This window comes from Chamaea fasciata, unplaced genomic scaffold (genome assembly GCF_029207755.1).
Source record: "Chamaea fasciata isolate MVZ Bird 193981 ecotype frontalis unplaced genomic scaffold, bChaFas1.0.hap1 SCAF_6, whole genome shotgun sequence".
Classification (NCBI taxonomy): Eukaryota; Metazoa; Chordata; class Aves; order Passeriformes; family Sylviidae; genus Chamaea; species Chamaea fasciata.
The window spans coordinates 1,878,391-1,900,079 of NW_027094091.1; the positions used below are offsets into that span (position 1 = coordinate 1,878,391).

General features: G+C 61.2%; 2 protein-coding genes across 2 annotated transcripts; one reads left to right on the plus strand and one right to left on the minus strand.

Moving 5' to 3' along the window:
• Positions 1-504: 504 nt before the first annotated feature.
• LOC136290846 (protein O-GlcNAcase-like) lies at positions 505-13,072 on the minus strand. The gene is given in 18 exon segments (XM_066185193.1): positions 505-1,214; positions 1,536-1,707; positions 1,782-1,820; positions 1,822-1,975; positions 2,368-2,459; positions 3,664-3,768; positions 3,990-4,075; positions 4,738-4,794; positions 5,059-5,233; positions 5,320-6,581; positions 7,046-7,174; positions 7,286-7,570; positions 7,829-7,927; positions 8,175-8,346; positions 8,788-8,918; positions 9,627-9,724; positions 10,834-10,885; positions 12,676-13,072. Coding segments are annotated over 18 exon segments (3,285 nt in total). The 5' UTR covers positions 12,716-13,072; the 3' UTR covers positions 505-1,077.
• Positions 13,073-14,982: 1,910 nt separating this feature from the next.
• Positions 14,983-21,451, plus strand: DOK1 (docking protein 1). The gene is made up of 5 exons (XM_066185194.1): positions 14,983-15,077; positions 15,251-15,544; positions 17,787-17,895; positions 18,135-18,307; positions 19,767-21,451. Exons 1-5 carry the CDS (start codon positions 15,015-15,017, stop codon positions 20,913-20,915), a joined length of 1,788 nt encoding a protein of 595 aa, XP_066041291.1. The 5' UTR covers positions 14,983-15,014; the 3' UTR covers positions 20,916-21,451.
• Positions 21,452-21,689: the final 238 nt, after the last annotated feature.

Sequence of the window (21,689 nt, forward strand, 5' to 3'; positions counted from 1 at the left end):
CCCGGCCGCTGCTGGGGCCGCGGGGAGCTGCCCGCCCAGCCGCCACTCCCGGGATTTTGGCCATCCCGACCCCAGCCAGCCCTCTCCCCATCCTGGGGTCAGGGCAGCCAGCTCGGAAGGGCAAGAGAGGGAAACAGCCAGGAATGGTTTGCCCCTGGCTGCCCTTTTCCAGAGGCTGCGACGGGGTGGCTGGACAGATCCCCGCCTTGGTCATCCTGCTTATCCTGGGCAGGTTGCGGCCCCCAGAGCCCCCCGAGCCCGGGGGTCCCATCCCGCAGGAAAACCCTACAGGGCTGGGGCCGTGAGCTCTCACTGCCAGCGGCTGGAGCACCTTCCCGGAGTGCAGAGCAGAGTGAAGCAGCGGGGGTGTGTGGGGAGCTGCTTTGTTTGAGGGGACACAAGCCCGACTGTGGCAACAACCAGTGAGAGATGTGTGAGAGTGCATGAGGGTGTGAGAGGGATGTGCTGGCACCCCAACACTTTCCCCCAAGAAACGAGCCACGGTGAGAGCCCAGCAAACGCTTTATTGCCAAGGACGGCACTTCCCTCGGGCCCCAGGCACAGCAATAGAGGCTGCCTCACCTCATCCCATACCAGATCAATCCATACAGACGAGCAGGTCCTCAGTGCTGAGAGCCAGCCCCAGCACCGGCTGCCCAGTCTCAGGCCACACGGGGTGGAGAGAGCTGGGCAGCCCAGCCTGCATGATAGGGACACTCCCGTAGCACTAAGGCACCGTGCTGTGCTCCAGGACCGCAAAAACCCAAACACTGCTCGTGGGCTCCTGCAGGCCTGAGGGTCTGCAGACAGCCTGGCTCCCCAGCAAACAGGAACAGTTGGGGTGGCACAGAGGTGGCCAAATCCCGTGAGTAGCAGACATGGCTCTCTGCTACCCAGGTACCTCACAGCCCTGCACACATTCCAGGGACATCCTGATCGCCCCCATGTCCCCTCTCATGTGTACCTGGCCTGCTCGAGGTGCCCCTCTGCTCCTGCTTGCTGATGCTGTCTGGGATGGGGGGTTCAGCCTGGCCTGGGGGACCAGCCTGGCCTCGGGCACTGCCTCCCTGTGCCCCGTCAGAGGAGACGTCCCAGGAGCTGAGAGCCAGGAGAGCTGCCCCAGGCCACCGGCAGGGCGACAAAGCCCAGCTTGCTGTAGAAGCTCAGCTGCTGCCGGTCGGCATCACTGACCTGGCAGAACACTCCCCGTGACCCTGGAAGGGAGGCAAGAGGTCAGGGCACCAGGACCCCAGTGCTGGGTCTGGGGGTGCAGCGACAGGGACCCCCTCCAAAAGGGGATCGGTCCCTCCCCTGCCCCTTTGTCACAGAGTGTAGGAGCCTCCGTGGCCAACAACAGAGTGCCCCTGTGATGCCCTGGGACATCAGGTGTCCCCCAGTGCAAGGGGAGGGGACAGTGCCCGGGAGCACTGTCAGACTACACCAGAGAGGGGACAGCTCCCACCTCCAGTGGGTGAGGGAGCAGTTGGGATGGGGTTTTGCTGGATGAAGGGCCAGCACTCGGAGGTCATGCTCACCGTTGGCCCTGAGTGCGCTCAGCAGGCAGAGGGCCAGGCTGCGACTGGCCCCCACGTCCAGCACACGGGGGGCTGTGCCCAGCTGTACCAGGGAGGGGAAGCGCCTCAGCACAGGCTGGGGCACTGCCAGCGGCTCTGCATGGAAGAAGAGCACTGCTTCCTCCAGGGCATCCTGTGGGAGACAAGCACAAGTGAGGGAACCACCTCTCCCATCCCCGCTCCCCTCTGCTCCAGGTGTCCCCTCACCTGTCCCAGAGCTGAGCCCCCTGTGCCCAGATCGGGGGGGGTACTTGTGCCGTATGGCTGGCAGCCAGCTGCTGTCTCGCTGCTGCAGGAAGCCTTCGGCGTGGAGCGCTCCGGCTGCGTAGCCACACGGGCCACCCTCATCCTCCAGCACAAAGGTGTACTCGGGGCTCAGGCTGAGGAAGCTGCCCAGGAGCCTGCCAGGCAGAGCGAGAGCATGGCTGAGCTGAGCCTGGAGTCCCTGGGAAACCTCAGAGCAGCCTCCTCCTTCATGCCCCAGCTGGACAGCACCCACCACTCACTGACCACCCCTTGAGACCCCCAAGAGAAACCCTCAGACAAGGGGAGCCATTGCAGGCTCCAGCATCCAGGCTGGACATCCACAATGGTGGCTGCCACGACCCTGCTAGACATCAGCATGGGGATGTCCTTCCCTGTCCCTCCCAGTGAGGCCACTGCCAGCCACCGGGCAGTGCTGGTCCCCACAGGGATGCCAAGAGAGGCCACCACCTCACTCCCCAGCCCTGCATCACATGTCCAGGCTCGGCACAGCCTGGCCAGAGGGAGCCTCAAAGGGGCCACATCTCACCTGTCACCGAGGAGATCTGGGTGGGCCACGAGGATCTCTGCCACTTTGGGATCACAGTCCAAACTCTCCCGGCACATGCGGTAAAGCTCTCCCTGGAAGACCCGGATCCGTGTCAGCCTTGGCTGTGCCTCCCATGCCACAATGCCAGCCACCACCTTCTGCTGGCCTCGGGCTCATGGCCACAGCACAGCCAGCCTTCAAACCAGAAATTGCCATTCCGGTCAGGCATCCCGAGAGCAGCCGCTGCAGAGACGGCCCCATGCTCAGAGCAGCCAGAACGGCACCAAAAACAACACTGAAAACCAGGTCTGCAGAGAGCCTGAGCACAGCAGGACATCCCCAAATGTCCTGTCTTGGTCACAGTTGAGTCTGCTGCTGCAAACATTCTGATAAAAGCCTTGCTCCTGAAAGGGGAGGCTGCCCCTGATCACCCAACAACAGGGGCAGGACCATGTCCTGCTGTGCCTGTTCTTGACATGGGCTGATGGGCTCAGCTGGCTTTTCCTCTCAGAGCTTCACAAACATTGTTGTTGTCAAGGTTCAGCCTGAGGTGAGCTGCACTCATGTCTCTGGTGGCTAGATTTGTGGTTTTAGCCTTTCCTTGAGCTGGAGAGGAGCAGGGTGAGGGAGAGGGGTGCTTGCTGCAGGTACATGGGGAACCTGAGGCTCTGCTGGATTTGGCAGCACTTTAACATTTTGTGCCTCCATATTCAGATTCTACCTTTCCCTCACCATCCCATCGAGCTGCTGGGATATCAGAACAGGGGGCTGGGACCAAGCAGGTCACAGCTGACAGAAACTGCTCTCTCCAGTAGGGAATCACCCCATAAACCGGATGAGTGTTTGAAGAAGGGATTTGGAGATGGATCCCCACAGGCTCTGGCAGGAGGTTGTCATCCAGACTTGTCCTGTTCTGGAGTTTTCCTGACATCTGCTCACTGCCAGTGCTGGAGATCATCCACAACCTAGCAACTCTGCCCTGGTGCTGGTCTATCCATGGCTGAGGGGGCTCCCTCTCCTGCTCTGCCCAGGCCCCTGTCACAGAGAGGTGGGTTTGCTGAGGCCACAGCACATTCTCCAGGCCAGGGTCTGACATGCTGACACAGCCCTGAGAGCTGCCCCAGGCCAGCTGGCTGTGAGCAGAGCTGGACCCAAGGACCCTCCCTACCTGTGTTACCCCAAACTGCGAGCTCAGCCTGGGGTCAGCAGCAGATGAACCCGTAACTCATCATTTTATGGGCAGCACAAGCCATGCAAAGGCTCTGGCAGGACACCCCTCCATGCCAGGGCTCCCACCTTGTCCAGGGGCAGCAGTGGGCGCAGCAGGTACAGCTGGCTGGACGGGAACAGCGGCGGTGGATGGTAGAAGAGATCACAGCTGTTCCCCACAGGCAGCAGTGCCTGGAAGAGATACAGCCCATCAGTTCATCTTGGCTCCAAACCTTGTCCTGGAGGCAGCAGGAGAATGGCTCTGAGACTCCTGAAACCCCAGCAACCAGAGCTGAGGTGCAGAGGCCGGGGATAGCTCTGCCTTCCCGAGTTTGCAGCAGCTCAGCAGCAGAGTTGGAATACTGGCTTTCCAAAGGCTCCTTCAGCCCCTACAGTGAGGGACACACTCTCACCTGCAGCTCTCCAAAGAGACCCCCACGACGTGCCCAGGGCTCTGCGTCCCTCCCCAGCAGGATTGGGGCAGTGATACTCTGGCACCCTGGAAGCAGCAGGACACAGACACACACGAGGTGAACGAAAACCAGCCAGGCGGGGGGAGATCAGCTTCTGCCATGCAGATCCCTGCTGTCACAGCTCCCAGTTCCCCAGCTGTGCAGCCCAGGATGGTGAGGATGTGCCCTACACGCTGCTTCCCTAAGGAAGGGGCTCAAGGCACACGGCTCCCTCTCACACTGAACTTGAACACCTGCTCAGGTCATCACCTGGTAACAGTTCTTGGTTTGTTAGAGGTTACAAGGCCCACAGAGCAACCCTAAACCAGAGGAAAACTGGGCAAAATGATGCAGAGGCATTCAAAAACCAGCCCCACCTGTCACCCAGGGCATTACTGCTTCCAGAACCCTTTTTCCACACAGGCTAAGGGGTCTTTGGGTTAAAAGGGCTGCAGAACCATATCCTAGAAATGGCTATGAGATATGGTGAAGATCTGCTCCAATGACTGCTTTCTCCCCCTGGCAGCAGCACCTCATCCTGCCCCAGTGTGTCATTCCCAGGGCCATTCCTGCTCCACTCGGCAGGCAGAGTGTGGGGAAGTGCAGCCTGATGGCGAGTGCTGGCTGCTGCTGTGGGGCTGGAGGTGATGGGGGGCAGCAGTCAGATCCCCCACCCAGGTGGGTGAGCCAGGGCGGTGCCTGTACTTACAGCCAAAGCAGTTCCCCCAGGTGCCCTTGGGGTCAGGCTCGCAGAGGAGGTGACCATCTGCAAAGGAGGTGAGGTGGTGAGCACAGGACACGGGGCAGCACCAGAAGAGCTGTCAGAGGGAGGTGAGCTCCCAGGAAGGACCCTGGCACCACCAGCTGCACACTGGAACCCCAGATCTCTGGGGTGGATCCCAGACACCTTCACCTCCTTCGTAGGGAAGCAGTGGATCCCTGGAGAGGATCAGGTGTGTGCCAGGGCTGCGGGGTGCTGGGTTTGGATAGGTGTGATGGGGGCTGGCAGGGGTTGGCATCAGCCACGTACCCAGCCACAGGACGAAGGCACTGGCGGCCAGCAGCAGGTTGCGGATGTCCCAGAGGTAGGGGTGCAGGTCGTAGAGCAGCGCCCGGCCGGCGGTGCTGACCAGGCGGCTGTGCAGGCGGCACGTCCGCTCGCACAGCAGCTGGAAGGACTGAGCCCGGCCTCGCCACCGCGTGCCCTGGGGACACAGCGCGTGTCAGCCACCTGGGGGACACCCGAGACACGGCAGCCACCTTACTGCAGCAGCATCAGGAGCAATCTTACCCCGCAGGCATCAGGCGCCGTGGCCGGGACCCCCACGCTGAGGCTGTTTGCCCGCAGCCACCGAAAGTGCTCCAGGAGCTCCTGTGCCAGAGCCCCGTGGTGGTAGGGCAGGTAGAAGAGCTCCACCAGCATCCGCACCTCCTCCAGCGTCAGTGGTGCTGCAGGGCTGGACACGGCCTCGTCTGGGGTCAGTGGTGCTCTGGGGATGGATCTGGCCTCCTTTGGGGTCATCAGTGCCACAGGGCCAGACTCAGCCTCTTCTGGAGCCGTGAGGCTGGTCCTGGCCTGCTCTGGGGTCACCTGTGATGTGGGGCTGGTCCTGGCCTCCTTGGGGGTCATGGGGCCAGACTCAGCCTTCTCTGGGGTCACCTGTGATGTGGGGCTGCTCCTGGGCTCCTCTGGGGTCACCTGTGATGTGGGGCTGGTCCTGGCCTCCTTGGGGGTCATGGGGCCAGACTCAGCCTTCTCTGGGGTCACCTGTGATGTGGGGCTGGTCCTGACCTCCTTGGGGGTCATGGGGCCAGACTCAGCTTCCTCTGGGGTCACTGGTCCCATGGGGCTGGTCCTGGCCTCCTCTGGAGTCACCTGTGCTGTGGGGCTGGTTGTGGCCTCCTTGGGGGTCAGTGGTGCCATGGGGCCAGACCCAGCCTCCTCTGGGGTCACTGGTGCCATGGGTCCAGGGCTAGCACCAACCTTATCTGTCAGTGGGGCTGGGGCACCAGGGCTGGCACCAGCCCCAGGTCCTGGGGATGTCTGGGGCACATCAGTCTTGACGGCCTCAGGCTGGGTGCTGCCGGGAGACTGGATGGGGCTGCCATCCCCTGTCCTGGCATCACTGCTGGGCAAGGAAATGTTCTGACTGATGTTGGTCCCATTGCTGGAGCTCGTGGTGGGGCTGGGGAGGGTCTTGGTGGCCACTGGGCTTCCTACAGACTGGGCACTCCCAGCCACACTGGGCAGAGCAGAGGAGGGCTCACAGCTCTCCCTGCGCCCTGGGGTGGGCTGGTCCCCAGCCCCTGTGGGGCTCTGCTGATGGCCTGTGGGTGTCCTGTTCCCACTGTCCTTCTCAGGCTCCGAGGTCAGCTCCCTGCCCCCCTCCTCTGGTGCCACTCCACAGGGCTCAGGGCTGTGCTGATCTGCCCCACCAGGAGCAGAGTTGTGGGGCTGAGGGGCAGGAGTGACCTCTTGTCCTCCCGCTGTGCCAGGCTGCAGCCTTGGTCCTTCCTTGAGGCTGACACTGGGGTGTCCTGGGGTCCTTCCTCCTGGCAGAAAGGAACAAGAGGGAAGCTCCTTTGGCACCTGCATGGAAACTCCTGCTCATGGGGCAGGACAGTGCTGAGAATCTCCATCCCTGAGCTGGCAGGGGATGAGTTGCCAGGACCCTGGGCTCGAATTCAGGCCCCTGGGGCTGGTGAGGCTGTGGCTTTGCAGAGGCCAACATTGCAAAACACCAAGCTCACCCCTGGCTGACCTCTTCTTCCAGAGCTGGCCCAGGCTCTGCTTCTGCCAGCCAAGGAAACTCTCTCCAGGATGTGTCCGTGTGGGACAGCTCAGCAGGATGGACACCCACACCTGCCCACCATGGCCCTGCTGCCACACCAGCCCCTGAGAGCCTCCAGATGGGCAGGGCTGGGGCTCCCTCACCCCCCAGCCACCGAGCTCCTGCCAGAGCTGTTCCAGCCCTCCAGGGACTGAGGGATGCTGCACGTGCAAACCTATTTCCTACCTGGCTCCAAGGCCTGCTGGTTTATCTCGGCCACCCAGTCACACAGCGCCAGTTCCAAGGCTTCCTGGGGGCTGTAGCTTCCATCCTGAGCACCTTGGCTGTCCTCCAGGGCCGCCACCTCCTCCATTCCTGAGGAACTGCAGCTCATCAGCCTGGGCGGCCCTGGTTCTGTGCAGGAAAGCTGCAGGGCTGGGCAAGGATGGGCAGGCACAGAGCTGCCAAGGCACAGGGGCCAGGTACCTGCATGGTCGGGGGGGGCACAGCTCCCCAGCTCGCTCTGAAACCAGGTGCCCAGCGTGTGTACGGGGATGAAGTTGGCCTGGAGCTCACAGTTGGGGTTGAGGAGCAGCCCGTGGAGCCTGGACATGAGGCCAGGAGCACGGCCCATGTAGGGGCCCAGGAAGACACGTCTGCAGTCATAGTCATTGGCGTAGAGGTTGTCCCAGATGACGGGGCGGCGCCTCAGGACAGCCTCCACCTCCTCCAGCAGCGCGGCTGAGAGCTCCTGAGACACCACCTTCGGGCCTGGGGCACCAGGGCAGGGACACACGTGGGGCACAGGGTCCATCACAGACACACAGCAGGGACACACACATGGAGATGGGGTTCCAGTCACCACACCCACACTCCCGAGTCAGGAGAGCAGAGGCCCAGCTCAAACTGCTGCCTGGCTGGGGCTGCACACCCCAGGGTGAGGCACCACAGTGGGGCTGCTGGTGGCTCTCTCAGGAGTTTGCAGACACTGCACGTGGCTGCACACCCAGAGCTGATCCTGGCACTCACCTGTCCAGATGACACCGATCTCTGGGAGCAGCTCCTGGCCGATGGTCTGCAGGTAGCAGGACTGGCTGGGGCTGGGAGAGCAGAGCGAGCTGCAATATTCTGGGGAGAGAGCACAGAGCATCCCCTGAGGGCTGGGGACCAGGAGAGGAGGGATCATGGACAGGGGTCCTGCTGCAGTCTAATCCTGAAATGTCCAGAGCTCCCCTGGGAGTGTGAGGAGTCCAGGGAGAGCTGTGGGGGCTGCCAGGGCACTCAGCTCTCAGCAGGGACAGGGGCCGGGTGCAGCCAAAGGGCACCCCAGTCTGAGGGGGCTCCCCAATTTGGGCAGCTGGGCTGTGGGCAGTACCTGTAGGGCAGAAGAGGAAGACAGAGGGTTGGCCCAGCTCCTGGTACACCTCGTTGGCCACAGAGGCCTGAGCCTGTGCCAGGGAGGGGAAGACATCTCTGTCAGCTTGGCACATGCAGGGGTCGATGTCGTCGAAGAGCAGCGCGAAGGAGCGGCACCCCATGGCAGCCACCTGTGGGCACAGACAGGGGCTGCTGGGATCCCCGGGCAGCAGAGAGCCCCACGGGGCTGGAGAGGGGCACCTGGGCACAGCACAGCACGGGGCAGCTCCTGCCTGGGCTGTGCCAAGGGAGTAGCAGCTGCCCACGGAGCAGCCTCACCACGCCAGTGGCTCTTTGCCCTCTCTGGGGCTCTGCTCCAGCCTGTGTCAGCCTTCAGTGCTGCCCAGCAAGTTCTGGGGCTTGGCTGATCCTTCTGCTGCCCCCAGTCAGGCATGCATGGAGCCCTCAGCTCTCTGTCACCATGACATTGGCCACCCCAGAGCTGCCCCTCTGTGCAGCAGCAGAAGGGGTTCACGCCCCCACACCAGCCCATGGGGTGGGCACAGGGACCACACTTCAACACATGTGCCCCTTGCCTGGGAGCGGTGGGATGAAGGAATGGCCCACGGTACCTGCCTGAGTTTTTGCTGCAGCAGGAGCCGATCCCCCGCGCTGGAGAACACCATGTCCTGGCCAGCAGAAATGGCGAAAATAAACTCCACTCCCTGCTCGTGGGCAGCTTCCAGGAGAGACCGCATGCGGGCTGGGGACAGAGCACAGGGGGTCTGTGAGAGCTGGGAGACACGGGGTGGGGGGGACAAGGGAGGGACGGGGACAAGGGAGGGAGGGGGACAAGAAATGGAGGGGGACAAGGGATGGAATAGGACAAGGCAGGTAGGGGGACAAGGGAGGGACAAGGGATGGAGGGGGACAAGGAATGGAATAGGACAAGGGATGGAGGGAAATAAGGGATGGAGGGAGAAAAAGGATCAAGCAGTATAAGGGATGAAGGGCGACGAGGGATGGAGTGGGATAAGGGATGGAAGGAAACAAAGGATGGAACAGCACAAGGTATGAAGGGGGACAGGGGATGGAGCAGGACAAGGGCTGGAGGGAAGAGTGAACCCCAGGATCCTGAAAGCAAGGAACTGAGGTCTTTGGGAGGGGAGAGGCTCCAGGAAGACCATTTTCACTCCCTTAAGACACAGAGGACTTTTGACAAGAGTCTGTGGGCCTGGGTATATTCAAGCACATTGCCTGAGACCCACATGGGAAGTTGGGTGGTCCCAGGTTAGGCAATTCCACATGATGGGCACGGTCTGGGAGTCTTCTTGCCCTTGGCAAGGTCTGGGGGCCTCCATGCAATGGGCAGGGTCCTGGCAGGGTGGGAATAGCTGGGACACAGCCCATGCTTTCGCCTCAGGGACCCGGGATGCCTGCAGCCCCCCGAGGGGCCCAGCAGAGCCGCTACCTGCCTCATGCTCTGTGTAGGGCTCTCTCCAGAGCAGCCGGTGCTTCAGCTCGTCCTTGGGCGCGTACATGTAGCAGTTCAGCCCCCGGCGTTGCAGCCTGTGCAGGGAGAGCAAGGAGTCACCCAGGCTCCATATGGGCTCTTTGCATGGCCACATGGAGACAGAAATCTCAGCTTCCAGTGCTGAGCTCTAAGGTTTGTGTCAGAGACCAGCAGGGTGTGTCCCCTGGGAGGGCAGACACCTCCCTCTTTTGGCACTTCTGTATGGAAGCCATCTGATATATTCATTTGGTTTTATTTGTCTTTCTCAGCAGGCAATGTTTTATGTTTTCCCACGGTGAACAGAGTGGAAAGCACTTCAGGTATCTCATGATGAAAGTCCCTTATTTTGTTTCTTTCCAGACAAGAATGGACATGTCACCCTCATGTGCCACTATGTGAATGCATCCCAGTCCAGCACCAGACAAGGCCTCCATTAGACCTTTCTCATTCCTGAGGTACTCTAAAACAACACAGCTTGTTTTCCTTCCATTTTCTGTACCTCTATCTCTGGTCCCTGCACTCTGGTCCTTAATTACACTTGTCACTGCCCACACTGTCACAACTGCCCTGCCCACGGGAGGCCCTGCAGTGCCCCAGTTTACTGGTGGCAGGTCCTGTCCGTGCAGCTCATCCCACTGTTGGCCCCTGCATGGGCAGCAGCTGCTTGGAGAGGAGCTGCAGCAAAAACTTCCATCCCAGTGACAGATTCTGAGCACATCCTTTGGTCACAGGGACACAGGGTGACACACAGACACGCATGGGAACTCACAGGGACAGCAGGGCCACCTGCACCAGGCAGGGATGGCAGCCTCAGGACACAGCAGCCACCTGTGCTCAGGATGGAGTGATGCCCTCTGTTCCCTAAGGGTTCAGCCCGGCTCCAGCGAGCCCGGGATGGCTGGAATTGTCCTCGTCCTCGCTGGTGGCAGCGGGGACGCGGCCAGCACACGCACACGGGGCTGCACCGAGATGTGCGGAGCCCCAGCACCACCTGCTGGCACGGGGCGGCCCCGCGTCCGTCTGTCCGTCCCGCAGCACCCACGGACCCGGCCCGGCGCGGATCCTTCCAGGCGCCGCGAGAGCGCTGGAACAGGGGGACACTGCAGGAGCATGAGGCCCCTTGGCTGCCACCGCCCCTTCAGGGAGGAAAATTCAGGGTACTTGCCATTGAAAGAGGAGTTTCCTCTGATCCATTGACCATGGTCTCCCATAGAAACCTGTCAAAGGGAGGAAATAAAAGGCAAAATGCAGTCGTTTGCGAGTGCATTAAAACAGTCTCTGGACTGTTTTAAGTCCCTGGACACAGAGATACCCTGCCAGACATGCAGAACCCATTCTGTTGTTGGGACCACTTCCAAGGAAGGGCCCTTCCTACTTCTGCATGTAGGAATATCTGGGAGGTGCAGAGTTGTCTGCAAAGCCAGGGAGAAAGGATATACAGAGGAGCACAGACCCCTTCCCCTGGGGACAGGCTGATAAATGGGTTTGGAGAAATGCAGATTTGACAGCTCCTCAAAGCAGAGGTTAAGGAGAACATGTCAGTGTCCCAGCACAGACCCGAGATTTGGCAAGGGAAGAACCTCCAGCCACTTAAATTGTCTGCAAGATCTGACAGCTGCAATGGGAAGTCTCACAGAAAATCCATTACGTCTTGGACAGTGATGGCAATTTGCCATCAAGGCATCTTCCTGCTTTCTCTCTGCATCACAGGCAACTTCTGAGTCAATCACTGCTCCTTCCAGCAGTCAGGGCCAAGGGGAGCAGATTTTGGGAAGTGATGGCATTCCCAAAACTGGGTGGTGCACAGGGGCAGGCTGTACTAACTCCATTATGCTGGGAGGAAAGACCAGCTCTCCATGTCTGGCATGAGGCCAGTATCACCCAGGGAAGCACCTGCATTTCCCAAAGCACCTGAGTGTCCCAGAGCTCATCTGCCCTCATTCCCTTGGCTCCTTTTGGCAGGAGCCCACCCTGCAGCCCCCAGCACCAGTCCTGGGCAATGGTGAGGGGGGTTGCACCACAACAACACCCACTCTCCATCTGTCTTCTCTCTGCAGACAGATTTTCTACCTGCCTGAACACCTACATAGTTATTCCATATACTTTGGAATAATACACAGTCACCTTGCTATCCATCCCCCACTGTGCACGGGGCCAAATTTGTGGCCACTTGAGAATGCCAGCAAACATTTTGGCCATGAAAAGCTATTTCTGTGGTAAATAATTTGCTATTTTGAGATCCCAGCGAGGTCCCCAGAGTCCCTGTATGGCACCTGCAAGTGACACTTTCACAGCATGTGTTGCTGTGAACTGACGTGGGCTGGCAAGGAGGCCACTCAGTCCTGCACACGCCCTGCCAGCAGTGTTCTCCTGGAATGGATTTGCCAGCATCATCCCTGTCCTCTTTCCCAGGTCAGCTCTACTATATCAATGATTCTTGTCTGACTCATGCCAGCTTTCTCCACCCCTGCATTTCCTGTTTATTTTACATTTATTTGCATGGTGCTCCTGCTTCCTCTCAGGTGAGGCAGAGGGCAGTGCCCCTCACAGGGGTGCTGTGCTGCCAGAAGAAGGGCAGGTGAATTTGCCTGGTGGGTGCCAGGCCTGGCTCAGCTCCAGAGGGAATTGGGGATGTGGGGAGGGAGAAGCACAGAGCTCTCCCTGGCCAGCTCTGGTCCTACACTGCTGCCCCATGGGCAGGGTGGGCAGGGGGGGATACACTGGGAAGCTGTCCCTGAGTCCAGGGCAGCCAAGAACCCCGTGTAGAGCTCTGGAGGCTGAGCAGAGGGTCCCCGTGCCCCTCTGGGGTCTGCTGGGGTGGCTGCAGGGAGAGCTGGGAGCATCCCAAAGGTGCTGGTCCAGACCCCTGACAGAGATGGGGAGCTGTGCAAGCACCCCACTCCCGCCTCCCCCCGACCCCGGTTCACTTGGGGTGCATCGGAACAACCCCTGCAATGCTCGGGCGGGCCGGGCACCGGCCCCCAGCCGCGGCTCCGGAGGGACCTACCTTCCACCACGCCGCAGAGGAAGCGCGGCCGCTCCGCCATCCCCGCGCAGGAGCGGCCCTGCCGGCGCGGGGGCAGGCGCGGGGTGCGCGGGAGGGACCGAGCGATGCGCGGAGGGACGGAGGAGTGCGCGGGGGGATGGAGGAGAAGCGGGGGTTGAAGGAGTGCGCGGAAGGACGGGGGGCGCGCAGAGGCGGAGGGTGCGCGGGGGAATGGAGGGTGCGCGGGGAGGGGGGAAATGTTTGCGGGAGGGAATGGCAGGTGCGCAGGGGGACGGAAGGATGCGCGGAGGGGTGGAATGTTTGCTGGGGGATGATGGAGCGCTCGCGGCAGGGGATGGAAGGTGAGCTTCGCGCAGGGGCGGCTCCACCGCCCGCCTCCCCCCGCTCCCCGCGGGGACGCGCTCGCCGCAGCGCAAGGGGCGGCCCCGCGGGTGGGGCCGGGGCGCGGGGCGGAGCGGGGGGGGGTCCCCGAAATCCCCTGCGGATCCCCCGGGAGGCGATGCTTGAGCCGCAGTCTCGGAGCCCACGGACAGGAGCCCCCGGCGCTGCAGCCGCTACCGGCCCTGGGCACCGGGGCCCCGCCTGGTGCCCACACCAGCCCCGGTCCCCCACGTCCCCAACGGCGGGGATTCTCCTGGTGCAGCCCGAGGACACTTCCTTCTCCTGCCCTTGAAGCTTCCCGCGAACCCGCAGCCCCAGAGTTGTACCCGAGGGGTCGAGTGTCATTATCTTCTTGTGTTCACCACTGAGCTGGCACCCGCCCTGGCCACACCCTCATGCCAGGCCTGGGGTGCGATGTCTCTCCAGGTCCGTGCCATCGGGCCGGTCCATGTGCCTTGCAGGTGACTCACCTGCCTACCTGTGTCAGGCTCTTTGCCTTGTGCCACCCTGCTCTGAGCTGCTCTGAGCTCGTCTAGCTCCTGGTTGTCTCCGTCCCACAGGCTGTGTTTTGCAGACGTGCTGCCACGTCATGAGTTCCCTGTCCTGCAGCTGCACACAGAGCCCTGCCTACACACTGGCCGGGGTGTTTGACACCACCAAATCATTCTGTTCTTTTTCAGACCACTGTGTCTGTCTGTTGATGTCATTGTTTTGTCAGAGTTTTCGGTCTGATTGTTCATCTGTCTTGTACACTCTGTTTTTGGTATTGCTGTGGTTACATCCCGTTGCTGTTTCTAGCATGTTGTTCTTATCTCAGCCTTCATGATCTTTACTTTTTGTGCCTCTAATTCTCTCCGTCCTGCCTCGGGGGAGGGTAGGGCTATGAGCAATTGGTCTGGGATGTTTCAATGTGAACACTTAATTGGGGAATGTCATTCCTAAACCAGGACACCAGCACAGTTTTGTTACCATGCAAATGTGAGGGGTGAAGCCAGGACAGTGCAGAGGGTCACCCCTGCATCCATCTGGGCGCTGCAAAACTCCCTTCAGCAGCTCTCCCCACCTGCAGCTGTTTCATCAGAACCACAGGTGGAGAAATGGGCACCAGGGCCTGGAAAACCAGGATTCATGGCTTCTCCCTCTTCCCTTTGCAGGTTCATGTGGTGTCAGGAAACTGAGTCATGGTGCCTGGGCCATCAAAGTGGCAAGAAGCCCACAAATGTCTGACCAACAGTAACCTGGCAGGGTCACATCAGAGTGCCACCAGGCTGGGTCATCCACGCTGGGGTGTGCTGAGCACAGGCTGTGCTTGTCCTTGTTCCTTGCCTCACCTGCAGCTGGGAATGCTGGACTCCAGCCTAGCCCTGCAGGAGGGCAGAGTGGAGTGGCCAACCACGGCAGGGACAGTACTGGGAGCAGCCTGGAGTGGCCTCAGTGCCCATGGACATGGCATGGCTGGAGGTGGAGAGGTAAGGATGGCAGTACCCTGTCCCCAAAGACAGAGAATGAAGCCGTGCAGGGCTGTGCATACACAGGTGTTTGCTGCGATTCTTTGCCTTCTCTGCTCTCTCTAGGAGCACCTGGCTAACCCACGATTTTCTTGGACTGTGAGCTTGAGGTAAGCGGCCTCTAGTTCTCCACTTCATTTTTTCCCTCCTACCAAAGACATCACTCCTTTTTCCCGTCCCGTGAAACCTCACCTACGCCCTGCCGGCTCCCCACATCGCCCTCGCTTTATCCTCCGCCCACCCGAGCGCGTTTTCCCGTCCGCAGCGAGACCACACGCCTGTGTCACGCCTGTGTGTGCACAAGTTCACGCTCACGGACGCGCGCACACACGATCACACTCACGCACGTGCACGCGCGCACACGCAAGCACGCCCCGCCCCTGACACGCGCGTCCCCGCCCGGTCCCCGCCCGGTCCCCGCCCCAGCGGCGCGGGCGGAAGCGCGCGGGGATGGAGCCGCCGGCCATGGAGGGACCGCTGCTGGTGCAGCACAGCCAGAAATTCGGCGCCAAGGTGGGTCCGGGGGTCCTTGCCTCCCTCTCCCTCTTCCTTCCCTCCTCCTTTTTTCCCTTCTTGCCTTCCTCCCTGCCCTGGGGCCGGCTGCGTGCCGGGGCGGAGGCGCTCCCGGTGAGCGGCCGGCCCGGCTGGGGAGCGGCCCCGGCGCGGTGTGACCCCGCTCCCCGCAGCGCTGGAAGCGCGGCTGGTCCGCGCTCTACCCCGCCAGCCAGCACGGCGTGGCCCGGCTCGAGGTGTTCGACAGCAAGGAGCCGTCGGCGGCCGGGCGGGCGGGCACCCGGCGGCTCGCCCGCACCGTGGTGCGGCTCAGCGACTGCACCAGCGTGGCCCCGGTGGGCGAGGGCGGCCCCCGCGCCGGCACCGCCACCTTCCGCCTGGAGACCCGCGACCGCAGCTTCCTCTTCGCGGCCGAGAAGCAGCAGAGCGAGGAGTGGGTGGCGAAGCTGTGCCAGATCGCCTTCTCGGTGAGCCCCGGCGCGGGCGGAGGGGACGGGACGGGACGCGGACATCAGTGCGTGTGTGTGACCCTTTCCCAGCTGGCAGCTCAGGGAAGGACACCCTGAGGCAGCGCCGGTGGTCCCAGGTTTAAAGCGCCCGGCCCTGGCACTCCGGTGCCTTCTCAATGGCTCCTGCTGTGGTTTGCGGGACTCCTCAGTGTGCTGTCAATAATTCATGGTTGTGGCTCCAAATTTCAAGTCGGGCTCTTCTTGCTCGGTGTAGAGCCCGTGCTGGCCCCTGCAGAGAGCTGGCGGGAGGCCAGGTGATGGCCGAGGAGCGTTTCCTCTTGGCCCAACCACTGCCGCCTTTCCTGCCACAGCAGCGGCGGCGGAAGCGGAGCCTCGAGAGCGTTGTGGTGCCTGGCTCCGGGTCCCTTCTGCTTCCAGGACCTGGAGCCCCCTTTCCCAGCCTCAGGGCTCACTCCTGGCTGCTGCTGGGGGCACCCCATCTGTGCTGGGCCTCTGGAACAGCTGTCCTGCCTCCCATCCTCTGCAGCTGCTGGAGCTGGTGGTCAGTCAGAGTGACCAGCCGAGGCTGTTTGGGCAGCGGGTGCCCTGAGTGTGGTTTTCCATCCCCTCTGGGAACAGCAGCCCACGCCTGCCCTGCACCACAGCGCTGACTCTCCCTCCTGGGAGGTGTTTGCAGAGCCCTGGGTTGGGCTCCAGGCAATTCCAGGCTTGGAGTGTTGGGCAGGCCTGCCTGGCAGGAGGACTGGGTGCACAGCTGGTGATCCCAGGATCTCCTCCTGATGGGTGTTTGCTGGGTGTGATTTACCTTTGTCCCTCATGCGACTCCCTGCAGTTGCCTGCCAGGCCATGCGTGTCTGTGCAGCAAATGCCAGGGCTGGGAGGCACTGGTGGAAATGACTGTGTCTCCTGATGTGGTCAGGGTTGCGGCCTTTGCCCTGGAAGTGTCTTGTGGGGCTGAGCTGGGGACACAGCACACCCTTGGAGTGGGGCAGGGTGGTGGCCAGGCCAGGGAGCACCTGCTTGGAGCAGGGCTGTGCTCCTGCCATCCCTCACATGGGAGCCATCATTTGTGTGCCTGAGGTCCAGAAGCAAGCTGACAGTTTAGGAGGTTGTGAGCAAAAGGCTGCAGGGCTGGCACGTGTTTTAAAAAAGCCTGACCTGGAGCAGGAGGCACAAGAGCTGCATGTGGCCTCTCTGCACAGAGCTGGAGATCCTCAGCTGGGATTGCTGATCATCAGCATGGAGAATGTGATTTTGTGTCACGTTCCTGCCCAGAGGGTGTGCAGGGTCCAGCAGCTTGGGAGCTGGGGCCAGAGATCATTTGGAGTTCAGAACAGGATTTTTTCTTTTCCTTTTGAAGATGAGTAAAAGTGCAGTCGAATGGAGTCTTAGAGGCTCTGGCAGATTTGGTGGCCCTTGGCTTTCCAATCCCAGCTCTGCTGCGTTGATACTTCAGCTGAGGAGGAGCTGCTGCTGTCAGCTCTCAGGACATGAGGTTTTAAGACGCAGACACAAGGGCTGGATGGCCCTTTTTTGCACCTTGTTTGGGCTTTTTGTTAAGAAGCTCATGTGTGTGGTTTTTAAAGTGAAACTGTGGCACTTGCCTTCTGCAAGATGCACCCTCTGCTGCAACCCTAAGGAACACCTCCAGCTCCTGGCCACACACTGAGCCCCCTTTGTCCAGCTGCACAGGGCTTGGTGAGCTTGTAATTTCTGAGGGACTTTTCTGCAGGAGGATCTCTGAAAGCACATGGGGTTTGTGTCCTTTGGGGCCCTTTGGGGCAGTGTGTGTGTTGCATTTTCAGTTCTGCATGTGCTAAAATAGAAGTGCTCGCTTCCCCTCTGCAGGCTCGCCCTCCTCCTGGGCAGGGCAGGACGCAGATCCTCGTGTTACCAGGCAGTCAGTGCTTGTGCCAGGCCAGGAGGGTGTGTTTGGGTTTTGCCACGCTTTGGGGGCAGCTCTGTGTGTTGTGCTGCCCTGCTCCCTGTCAGTGCAAGAGCCCAGCTGGGGACAGGGTGCTGCCAGGAGCTCAGGGAGGTCCCCCCTATGCTGCCTGGCTCTGTTCATCCGTGTTCATGTAGGCTCAGGGGGGATCAGACACTGGCTCTGGGGTGGGCAGAGTGCAGGACAGCCAGGCTGTGTGGGGCCAGGGAGGGCAGCAGGGCCCAGGCTATGCACGGGACACTGGGAGCTGATGTGGGAAGAGAGCTCTGGGTCTGATCTGCTCTCCTTTGCCAGGGAAATGGCCCCAGCGATGGTGTGGTGTCACAGTATGGCCGAGAGGGCAGCAGGGAATCGCCGGCCCTGGAGATGGCCGTGAACTCCATCTACTACTCCAGAGATGAAGGTGGGACCTGCTGCTGCCCTGATTTGGGGCCACCTTCCGCGGAGCCTTGTCCTGCTGCAGCCCCATCACTGGAGCCATGCTGGGCGTTGCCTGTGTGCCCCTGCCCTGAACAGCCCTGTCCCCACAGTGGGGCTGTGTATCCCCCTGCCCTGTCCCCGCAGTGGGGCTGTGTGTCCCCCTGTCCTGTCCCCACAGTGGGGCCATGTGTGCCCCTGCCCTGAGCAGCCCTGTCCCCACAGTGAACGCCTTCTGGGTGACGGTGCAGCGGACCGAGGCTGCGGAGCGGTGTGAGCTGCGTGGCACCTACGTGCTCAAGGCTGAGCGGGACAGCCTCGTCCTGAAGGACCCACGGACAGACAGGATCCTCTACGTCTGGCCCTACCGGCTGCTCCGGAGATACGGCCGGGACAAGGTGGGGACAATCTGTCACACTGGCTGTCCTCAGTTATGGTGTCACCATGCTGGAGCATGGGCTGGCAGGACACTCATCCCCTCTGTGGTTGTTCCACTTTCACTGAGGCCATTGCTTCTGCTGCTCTCCTTCTCCATCCCAGCACTTCCCAGCTGGTGCCCTGAGTGGGGACATCCCTCAGTGCTGCACACAAGCTCTCCCCAGGCTCCAGGAGCCTTGGCTCCTGGCAGTCCTATCTCTGCCCTGGGTTCAGTCCCTCCCTCCTAAGGATGGTGGCCAGAGCAGAGGGGCTTTGAGACACCAATTGCTCTGGATTTGTTCACTCTGTGGGATGAACTCCCCCTATTCTCACTGACCTTTGAAGGTCTGCCCCTCTCCAGAGTCGTCCTGCAGTGAGTCCCCAGTCTGCCTTGCTGCTACCCTGAGTGCAGGAGGTCTGGGCCATGCTGGACAGGAAGGAAGTGGTGGCCCTGGGGCTGTTCAGAGGTGGCCCTGGGGCTGTTTGTAGCAGTGACCGTGTTGGCCACACTCTGCTTTTGGTGCTTTCTGTGGCCCATTCCCAGCATAGAGGTGGAAACCGAGCTGCCCTTGCAGACATGTCCAGCTCATCTGCAGAGTTCATGCTGGGGGCAGGAGGAGAGTTGCAGGGTGTGGGGAGCTGCACCCGCAGTGACCTGAGCAGAGAGGGGCTGACTGTGCTTCTGTTTGGCAGCACTGGCCCACAAAAAGAAGTTTGTCCCCAGAGATGTTTGTGGCAACTGCAAGGGGCTGCTGCTGCTGCCTGTGAGAGAGGCAGAAAATCGCCGTGGTTAAGGGAATGAGACTCAGGAAGGGTGTGGGTGTCAGCTGGTGGGAACCTGCTCACCAGAGTGTGTTCAGGCCAGGGGATGCACAGCCCTGGTGCAAGACTTCTCTTTTAAAGAACCTTTTACCGTGAACAGATTAATGCTGGTAGATCAGTGCTTTGCTTCCTTGGTAACCGAGCTGCTGCTGAGCTTTCCCCCGTGGAAAGCCGTGTTCTTCCTCTTGTATCTCTTGCTTCCAGATCGCTCCCTTCTTACCTAGAGTTCCATACTAGTTTCCCCTGCTGAACTGGCACTCAGCTTCTCACTCCTACTCAGTGTTATTTCCTAGACTGTCTGGTGCCAGTGGTTGAAACTGCTGGAATTGCTCACAGAAGCCAGCAGGGCTCCAGCAGGAGCTGCAGCTCTCTGGGGCACTCGCGGTGGTGTCCCCTCAGGCGCGCTCCAGTTCTACAGCTTGTGGCGTGGCCTTTCCCTGCCCAGCTGCTGGGCACGGGGTGGCCTTGCTGTGGGAGTGGAGGGAGCCGGATTTCAGGGCAGTCTCTCCTGCAGGATGTGCAGGATCAGCGCTGCAGCCACAGACCCTTTGGTGGGAAGCACAGCCTGAACAATACACGGGTGCTGAGCGGGATGTGACCCTTCTGCTTCCCCTTCAGGTGATGTTCTCCTTCGAGGCTGGCAGGCGCTGTGACTCAGGACCTGGAAACTTCACCTTTGAGACCAAGCAAGGCAACGAGATCTTCCGCCTGGTGGAGGCCTCCATCCAGGAGCAGAAGGCGCAGGTGGAGGAGAACCGGCAGAGCTGCGACTCGCTGGAAGCCGACAGCCCCAGCATGGTGCAGATCCGCCAGGCCCTGGCTGACAGCCTGAACCTGGAACTGCCCACCGAGGGGGACGATGCCCCGGCACACAAAGCAGGGCTGGCACCCAGGGCCGGAGCAGCAGCAGCAGCAGAGGACAGAGACGCCGCATCTCTGCTGAAGAGCCGGACTCTGCCAGAGCTGCCCGTGCCGCCGGCCAAGCCCACGGTGTCCAGCACCCCGCCGCGCTCCCCTCTGTCCAAGGTGCTCCGTGCTGTGCCGCCGGCCGAGGACCTGTGCAGTGTGTACTCAGAGCCCCTGGACGCGGTGAAGGGCCTGCAGCCGTGGCCGGACCCGCTGTACTCGGACCCTGTGGACAGCAAGGCCATGAGCACGGCCAGGACGCCCGGCGGGGCTGTGGAGGAGCCGAAACCGCGGCTGCCGGTGCTGCCGTACCCGGGCCCGTACGAGCAGGGCCGGGCCGAGGGGCAGGGCCGGGCCGAGGGGCAGGGGCGCGGGCAGGGTCGCAGCCAGGCTCCCCCTGGGCACAAGGAGCACATCTATGACGAGCCCGAGGGCCGCACTGCCCGCTCGCTGCGCTCCCTCACCTGCATCTACGACGAGGCGCGGCCCACGAGCGAGGCCTGGCGCACGCAGGGCCACGACGGCGGCGGGGGCTATGAGTACCCCTACAACCCCAGCACTGACGATTACTCGGTACCCGCCTTCCCGGCCAAGGCCAAGAGCCCCAAGCCAGTGCCAGCCCCCAAGCCCCAGGCTGCCTTCATCCCCAAAGGGGCAGAGAGGGTGGAGGACGCTGGCCGGCGATGGGGCAGCGCTGCCCCTGAGAAGGCGCTCGCCAAACCCAGCCTCAACAGCAGCAACAACAACAACGTGGAGGTGCTGTACAGCCAGGTGGTGAAGCCCCAGCAGCTGCAGAAGAAGGAGCAGAGTGTAGATGAGTACAGCTTGTCGCCTGTCTATGAGGACTTAGGGGTGATCTAAGCTGCTCTGTTATCTCAGCAGGGACTGGGCATCCCAGTGCCAGCTGGGCTCCTCCTCCCCGGGGTGACTTGGGGCTGTTTGGGCTCAGGTAGAGCTCCTTTTGCTCACCAGTGCTGAAGGGCTGTTTTTCTCTGGAGGGAAACAGCAAGAGCAAGAGAGCTGCGGCTGGTGCAAGCCCCAGTGTGGTTCTCCAGCTCTGGAGCTGGCTCCACTGTGCCTTCTGATCTGCAGGAGGGCTGGTATTTTCCTGTACCTGCTGCTCTGGCTCTGCTCTGGCTTCCTGTCTGACCAGGCTGCAGGGCTCTGGTGCCTGTTGTGCGTGGAAAGCTGCTTGCCATCAGTCTCCAGAAGTATTTTTATACAAAGTTATTTTAATATTAAAGTCTGTTTGTCTCAGAACCGACACGTTTGCCTGTGGCATGGATGGGGAGGTGCAGGTGCACGTTTGTGTCTGTGCCAGAGCTGCTGAGCTAGGAGGGAGCCTCAGAGAAAAATGCCTGCCAGGTTGAGCTGTGGCTGGATGCCCTGGTGCCAGGAGATTAAGGGAAATGAGAGTCAGGCTCAGATATGTGATGGCCTCCAGGCAGAAGGGCTGGGCTGGGCAGGGACAGACGCCAGCTCTGCTGCAGCTCAGTGGCGGTTGATGAATCATAGGATCTCTCATTCTCCAGCTTGATCCCACAGCTGATCCCAGCTGCTTTGGAAGGTCTGGAAGGGCCCAGTCTGGGCCCCATTGATTTTAATGGCAAAATCTGTGATCCTTGTTGTGTGCTT